This window comes from Anser anser, assembly GCF_964211835.1.
Source record: "Anser anser genome assembly, chromosome: 23".
Lineage (NCBI taxonomy): Eukaryota > Metazoa > Chordata > Aves > Anseriformes > Anatidae > Anser > Anser anser.
Genome location: NC_139744.1, coordinates 1,777,610 through 1,785,733, shown reverse-complemented (window position 1 = coordinate 1,785,733; position 8,124 = coordinate 1,777,610). Strand labels below are relative to the sequence as shown.

Sequence of the window (8,124 nt, the reverse complement as noted above, 5' to 3'; positions counted from 1 at the left end):
CTTCAGAGACACTGCCTCATAGTTTACGATTTTGTTTCATACTCCCAAGAGACATGCACTTTTCAGCAGCTGGTGCTGAGTCGAAGTTCTTTGTTCAATTGTCTGCAGAAGTTCTTACATTGTGTTGGTTCTTCTGTGAAATAGTACAATTTAGTGCAGTTCTACGGAGCGGATTTAAATCTTACTGTAGATGTCAAGACAACCCTGCAAACAACTGTGTCAGCCTCAGGCACTGCACCCTGTGGGCGAATCTGAACATGCTTGTTCAAGTGCTGAGGGAGAATGTGTGTATGAACAGTCAAATCAATTCCTACAGACAGCATTGCAGCTTACTGAAATGTGCAGGCATGCGATCGCTTTTATCTTCCAGCGACAGCTGCAGAGAAGATTGTTGCAAAGCACAACTGGAAACGAAGGCAGAGAACTCAGCACTGGAAGCCTTCCCCTTAGGAGCAGTCACACAATGAGCTACTTAAGCAGGAAATCTTGTATTTATCATCACCTCTTAAGGAAAAAACAGGAGTTCTGATACTAATGTGTTTGAAAAAAGGTGTTACCTTGGCTATAGAAAGAACCCTCTTAGGAGGAAACCGAAACCATGGATGCTCCTTAATTTGGGTTATAAAAGAATTAAAACAGTGAAGCCTGCCTAATAATTTAAGTAATTTTAAGTTCAAAATCCCAGTCTCTCAGAATAGGCAAGTTGTTCTCATCATTATGCTTAATGCGACCACGAAGGGGTTCACGTGGAATCCGTTGGTACAGAAGCAGCAGGAGACTCCGCACCTCAGGTGATGTGAACGCACGTTGTGCAACAGCTTTTATCTGTGCAACTGCCTTGTTTTTTGAAGACTGTTTGTGTTTTTCATCTGCTACATATTCTCAAGGTATATGTAAATAACAGTAATTATTGGCAAAGACAGGGTGTGTTACAGCTAAGGGTGTGTACCCGAATGAGTAGGTGTCATCTTCAAGGGTAAAATAACTTTTCCAAGCACACGAAAACCTGAACAAACGCCCAGTGTGCAGTGTTTGAAGCACTGACCAACCCCAGTGGCGGCTGGCAGAGGTGCAGAACTCCCAAAACCAGGAGATGCCTGCAAGGGACATGAGCATCAAGGACCAGGTGCAGAAGAGGGGCCCAAATCAGTGCCCCTGATCACTGACAGCTGCTGATACAATGCAGCACAGCGTCCCAGAGCTGTCTCCCGTCTGGCTCACAGGCCAGGAAAAGGGAAGGTCTGAAAAGCACAGGGAGGTGCACAGGGCAGTGAGGGAATTAGGAGCACCAAGAGGAGACAGCACTAGAGAGCTAGGGGAGGTGATGGGGTATGGGGAAGACCTAGGAGAGCTGCAGCCAAGGCTATGGCACTGACCTCACAAGAACCCTGGTTCCTCTGCTGTGCTCCTGCAGTAGCCCTGTCTCACCCCACACTCCTTGGGCTACAGCTGGGGTCAGCTCCTAGGAGAGCCTGACGCCTGCTTCGTATCTCCAGTTCGCTGACTACCAAGGGCTCAGATGGAGAGCAGGCAACTAGAACTCCTGAGGGACCAGCACACCCACCTGGAGGTCCTCAGGTGGAGGACACAAAACCCTCCCATGAGGATGATGGAACAGATAAAGCCCACCCGCTTGTTGTGCTGCTTCTGCTGTTGACCTTGTTGGAATTAGCTGCCTGCCTCCTCCTTCCTCTGTTTTTTTCTGTGCTTTGTTTGGAAAGTGGGTGCAAGCTCATAGAGTGCTGGGGGTCCTTCTTCCTCCAGCTGTGGTGAGTGTCCTCAACTCCTCCCAGGTGGGGGCAGATGTGGGTGCAGGCAGCAATGTGTCTGTGTGCTCTTGGAGTGCTCTTGGTGTGGGCTGAGGTCGCCTGCAGTGGGCCTGAGCCATCTCCTGTGAGATGTCTGCAAGCTGGCAAGTCTTTCACACCCACATGGGCCTGACAAGGAAATGAAGAGGCAAATCCAAAACATTGCATCATGGTGAGGGTGTTATTTTCTTTAGTTTGTTTTTCACTTCAAGAAAAAACAGCCTTTTTTTGAGAGTCTGACTCATGCTTTTTGACCTCTGACATTGCTGCTGCTGCTCTACATCTTGCTGTTTGGTTTGTTCTATAGGTAAAATCAAGTAGGCAAAGGTTCTCTTCTGTATTTGGCAGTTCTCAAAAATATGCTTTTATCTCACCACAAAAAAAAAAAACTACTTAAGAAGCCTTTTTTTAAAACCTTTTTTTCTTTTCCCTGTGTTAATGTAATTATCAGATTTTTATCACCCCCAAAACATTCAAACCTACAAAACTGACCTATAACGGTTACATAGCATGAAGTGAGCCCTAAAGGGTAAATGTTGAAATGTATTTAGATACTGAAAACCTTTTGAGGTGCCTCTTGAGTTTGTTTATTTTCCAAAAGCAATTCAACAGGCAAAATACTTTATTCCTATTGAAATCCATGTGACTTAAAAACTTTGTGCACCTAAATACCATTTTGAAGCATTAATTTACATATGTGGTTGAGGTTAGATTCCCAAGAAAGACAGAAGTCTCATGCTTGTTCAGCAGCTAAACATTAAAAATAAATAAATGGCAAAACTATGCAAGAGTTTAAAAACATTACCTGTATCACAGGGGATAGTCTTGCAAAGCTAATCTCCTTCAAACAAAATGAGGACTTCAGTTGTAGGAGCTCTGCTTACGTAAAGGATTATCCCTATGATAGAAAGGAATAAAACGGATTAATAGAGCTTTAGATGGATAAAATATCAAAGTAAACCAAACTGGCACAGAGAGAGGCCAGGGCAGCTTGCTGCACGTAAGGAAACTGAGCTGCCATTCAAAGCATGATGTTGTGGTGATGCACAGCAGCTTAGAGGAAGCAGAAAAACACAGCTTCCCCCCTTAAGTCAAGGGGGCAGGTTAGGTGGACCGATTCCAGAGCTTTTTGACAGGGAGGTTAACCCAGAGACAAGCACGCTCTTGTTGCAGTCAAACCTGGGTTGTGGGGAGATCTCAGCTGGCAGTGATGGAGCTTCTGGGAGGAGGGGGATATGCTGGCAAGGATATCTTCTGGGCTAAGGGGGAACAGGTTCTGACCATCTCTGCTCAGTGCAAAGTGGGCACTCGATGAGGTCTCTTATCTGTCCTGTGCTGTTTTCTCAGTGCCCACTGGCTGCAAGTGTTCCACTCACAGCTTCTGTGTCTACCCTGTGTCAAAGACTCATTGATGGTTCTTTTCTCCTCTTCTTCCTTTCAGGTTTTGTACTAAATCCCCAGCTACACAGGCTTTTCTTTTACTTAAAAAAATAAAAAACGAAAAGTGGGGTAGGGGGAACTACTTTGGATTTTTTTTTCCTAACCAACTTATCAAGTTACTTAAAGCAAATGCCTTCAGATTGCCCATCAATCTAAAAACCCTGTGCTGACACAGCGCCATTAAAACTGCACTGCCTCTGCTCCTTTGCTTGCTTCTCTTCTGTCCTTTTAACTCTAGGTGTTACTGGTCCTGCTGACAGTTGGAGGATTGAGAAAAATACTCCTTACAGATCCAAAGAACTGGTGCTGATTATGTGTGGAAGTACATGAGCTAGAACAAGCGTTGCCACCAGGTGTCTCCCTTAGCTTCCCTGTGACCTTTCTGCCTGGAGATGGATTAAGAGGAAAAAGTCTTACCCTTGGCTGCAAATTGCTAGTAGTTCTTACTGTAGTTTGTATAATATCTAGCAAGTGTCAGCCAGGCCTAAAGCAACAGTAGGTATTGCAGGATACGCTGTTCTGTGGTTGTTTTTTTTTTTTTGGTTGGTTTATTGAACTGTGACGGGGCTTCCAACACAACTGCCTAGGCTGTGGATTTAACTTCTCTCCACCTTGTAAGTCTGCTGGTTATATTGGCACAGAATATAATGCATGCAACAAATTTAGTTGCATGCTTCTGCTTGTGTCTGAGTGGCAGTTATGGGTTTCTAGCTTTATATAGATCATGGCAAGTAGAAATGAAACCCATTAAAAAGAAACTGGAATCTACCATCTCTTTCTAATTTTCTAACCAGAAAGAGCTGTAATGAAAAATGTTTCATCTGTAACAAAGGAATGCCTTGGGAGACGTTGAGAAAGGTTGTTCAAAGACAAGGTAGCCCACAAGTACACGGAGTGAAATCCTTTACTGGGCTGTGTAGCTGAAGCTTTAGATGGTACCTGTCAAGAGAGAGGTTCAGTCCTCCAGCACTGGCTTCATGAAAAGACTGGCAGTTTGAACCTCCCCGTGTCTGCAGAAATTCAAAGATCGGCACTTTTAAGTTGCTCTTGGATAAACGTGATCAAAGTGAAGAGGGAAAAAAAAGCTTCCTCAGAGTCAGCAAAAGGTTTGGATGGGCTGATCACACGGAAAAGCCCCATTAACAATCCTGCAGCCTAGCATGTGTCGTCTGCTGCTTGGGAAGGACTTAGATGAAAAAAAGGCATCCTCTTATTGCAAGGATGACTTGTTCTCCCACAGATACTGACATAAATTCCATTTTGTTCTTGGATAACTTGACATGATCCTGCTCAGTAATTCTGCCATCGTTGATTCAATTAGTCAACAGAGGTAACTTACAGTTACACTGATTTAACTTCCAATGTGAATTAAGGTCACCTTAATTGTGAATATAATTGTCTTTATGTGGGCTTAATGCAGTTTAACTAATCCACTTTAGATCAAGCACAGTAACTTATCAATACACCCTTGTACACCAAAAGGAATATTTGAAAATCAGTCCAAAGCATAAAGTTTTTTAGTAACAGTTTCAGGGACTTCCAAGTGCAAACATTAAATAGCTGTGAAAGTTCTCATCAGTGCTTTGTACCACGACCTGCCTGTTCTGCTGAGGCACAGCAAGATCTCGAAGCAAAGTAACAAGCATGTTCTAGCAGGGCTGCAGACATGACATGTAGGTGGAATAGTGAAAACATCTGGGTTTGTTGCCACTTAATCGTAGTGCATTTAAAAGTACAGAGCTGGGCCCTTATTTTACAGCAAGACTGCTGTGTGTGAGTAACCTGCAGCATCCGGTGAGCAGCAGATGAAGCCTTCTGCCATCACTCAACCTCAGTTTCTCCCTTTGGTAATCTACTGCGTGCAAACCACCCTCATCAGTCTCAGCTTGATTTCAGCTTGAACAGGAACAATCTTCAGACTGCTGTCATCGTCTCATGGTTGCTTCTCTACTGAACTGGGTGCGATGCCCCACGTCTGTAATTCAGCACTTAGATAACAGACAAGACACCACTTCTGCTAAATTGCTTCCAGTTCGGAAAGGGGACAGGGAAGCGTGGTGTTTAATAAGCCCACCACTGTCAGAAATGATTCTACAATGGTTAGAGACTGAGAACGGGGAATCCTAGACTCGAACATGTCTCTGCTGCCTGTCCTCAGTGACCCATACTTCATACCTGACAGAGAAATGTAGGTGTGGATGTTGTAGGTGATGCTGGTACAACTGTGGCAGAGGCTAGAAATCAGCTTTAAGCCCTCTAGGCAACTTGGACATAAATTGTGATCGCTATACTGCAGAAGTGCAGTATTTAATCATATTGGAGAGAGGAAAAGAGCTGTAATTGCACTCCATTCTCCCAGGCAGGCACAGAGCAAATCCATTTCACATTAGGCGGATTGTAGCCGTAACTGTTTGTGCCTTGAAGGACCTTGCAACAGTTGATCAGGATATCAAGGTTTTAAATACTGAATCGAGTGCTTTTGATTCCTAGGTTTGAAATCTGTTCTATGCATGCCGAGTGTAATTGATGGTGGGTTTTTATGGAGGGGCTACTGATAACCAAATGGAGATAGCTGCAAGATTACATGCTTGAAAGCATGGATGCTGGTTCTGGCTTAGGTCTGTCTCTCACTGTTTAGTTCTTGGTTCCCTTCTTTCACTTTGACGCTTTTTTTCACCGTCCTCAGTTTTTTTCTTTGCTTTTTTTTTTGAAGTGGTTTTGCAGTTATTGTGCTGGTGTCTTATTTTGTTGTTAAATTATCACATACCGCTTCACTTCTGAGTTATAAAAGTCTAGAATTTCTGTAAACAGCTAGTTTCATCTTGCATTTTGCAACTCAGTGCTATTAGAAAAAAAAAAAAGAAAAAGCCAAGAAAAAGCCATTTTAAACCTGGCACCAATTCTGGAGTTTAAAAAAAAAAAAAAAGCCAAATGAGGTAGAGGGACTGTAACAAGAGAAACCACGTGAAACATCAGCACACGGGGGTTTTTGTTTGTTTTTAACGCCAGGGATGAAGAATGTCAGATATCTGTGACAGAAGACTGGATGAGCTCTTCTTGGAGAAACCACTGGCAGGATTATTCCACGTTTCCATACGCAGTCTTCTTTCAAAGGCTGCGGGGGACTGGTGTTAAATCTTCTGCCTTCCGAACATGGTGACACAGGCTCCTGGGAAGGATGCTTTCCGTACGGCCAGCTGACATTTCAGTTCTTTTGGGAGGCCTAATTACATCTCCACCCTCTCTTATGTCTCTTTATCTCCCCGAACAATTCAGTGGTCACTAGTGCTTGATATCCTTTAGGAACTTACTGGCAGTTTGCACATCAGAGTGGGAACAAAGTACAGGGAATGCTTGAAAACCCCAGGCATAACCAGTGGTCATGCCCCTTCCCTAGCATCTTCCTATAGTGCCCCAGGGGGTTTTCTTCCTATTCCTTGTCTCTTTGCCTTTTCTCTCCTGTCATTCTTGCATGACCAGTCTCTGTTTCATGTTACTTCAGGCCAGAAGCCTGTTCATTGCAGGCCCCTAAATGCAAAAATGGACCTGGTAGTGTGGGCAAGCAAAACTGAGCAGATCTTGCAGGAAGGCACCCAGCAATGACCTACAGGGTTTAGGACCAGCAGCATATGGGGCAGTGACTACCCTACGTTTTCTTTGCACCTCAGCTGCAGCAGCCAGAGGTGTCTGTGCTGCTGACAGCTTCACCTCTCCCCTTTTGCTTGTGTCTCTGGGTACTTTTGCCTTGTCACACCTCAATTCCTTGACTGCAAGGTGAGGAAGTTACTTTAGTGCAGAGCAGATGCCAAACTGGTCAAAATGTGTTTTTTTTTCTTGTGTGGAAAGAAATGTCACCAACCATGACCTGACGCAGGCGTGAAGAAGGTGAATTCCCAGTGACACCAAGCATGTGCCCTTCCCTCCTGTGGCTGACCAACTGGCAGCAGGGGCAACGGTGTGTCCCTGATACGAGCCTGCCTGCTGTGCAGATTGCTTCCTCTGCTGGGTGGATAAGAATCTGGTAATAACCTCATAGTAAGATTATAATCACGAGATATTTTTTTTTTTCAGGGCATCCCCTAAAACCACTCTAAGAACTCCTCTCGGTGATGAATCCCAGCTCGGTACTGCTCTTAATGTCAGGAATTTACTTACAATTTCACTTCTGCTATTTTGTTTGCTTGAAGAACAACTGTGTCAAAGCCCTCCCCAGAGTAAACCTACTGACTTCAACACATGAACTTTCCCCACATGCCTCATGAACGTCAGCCCAGTTGCTCGAGAGCTGAGAGAGTTGTTTGGGCAGGAGGCAAAACACGAGGTGGGAGATCCCAGGTCTCTTGGTTTTGCACTGCTGGGCACAGCAGAACAAACAGAGACGTCAAGGTCCCTTCTCAGCGTAAGAGGGATGTTATTGGGAAGTGGGCACTTGAGCAACATTCACCCTTAACTCACCAACTTCTGCCTGGGTGACTCTGGCTTCCTACAGCAATGGGGAGAAACTCTCCTGGTGCTTTAGATCAGCAAAAGAACAGATGAACAGAGCTGAGAGCAGGGGGAGTAAGCTGGTGTATTTTATTCAGTGCGCCATGCTGTCTTTTCCCGTGGCAGGGTGTGGGGGAAGAGGGACAGGTCAGCAGCTGGCAAGGGGCCTATAATACCTGAATTCAACCTGTAATACTTTGTTTGAGTATGCAAAACCTTTTAATGCTCAGCCTGGAGGTGGACCATGGTAGTGTTAGTTTGCTTACTTGGAATTGCCAGCAGTTCTTGCGCAGCTCCGTGAGCCAGAACGTGAAATACGGTGTGGGTGATATCCTGTGCGGCCACGGGCAGAGCTGGATGAAGCTGGATGGAGTCCCACCTGCTGAGAAAT

At 44.9% G+C, this 8,124-nt stretch overlaps 1 protein-coding gene across 3 annotated transcripts in view; it reads right to left on the bottom strand.

Annotated features, from left to right (window-relative positions):
• Positions 1–1,065: 1,065 nt before the first annotated feature.
• Positions 1,066–8,124, bottom strand: part of LOC310885638 (uncharacterized protein) — a 34,038-nt gene continuing 26,979 nt past the window's right edge. For 2 of the 3 annotated variants that reach the window (XR_014574869.1, XR_014574870.1), the window contains 3 exons: positions 8,000–8,115; positions 2,614–2,706; positions 1,066–1,937 (listed from right to left, as the gene is read on the bottom strand). Coding sequence is in view for 1 of the 3 variants with exons in the window: in XM_083809217.1 (XP_083665343.1) it covers positions 2,701–2,706; positions 8,000–8,112 (119 nt within the window). In the remaining 2 variants the exon portion in view is untranslated. The remainder of the gene's footprint in view (positions 1,938–2,613; positions 2,707–7,999; positions 8,116–8,124) is intronic. The other variant, XM_083809217.1, reaches the window with a different exon arrangement.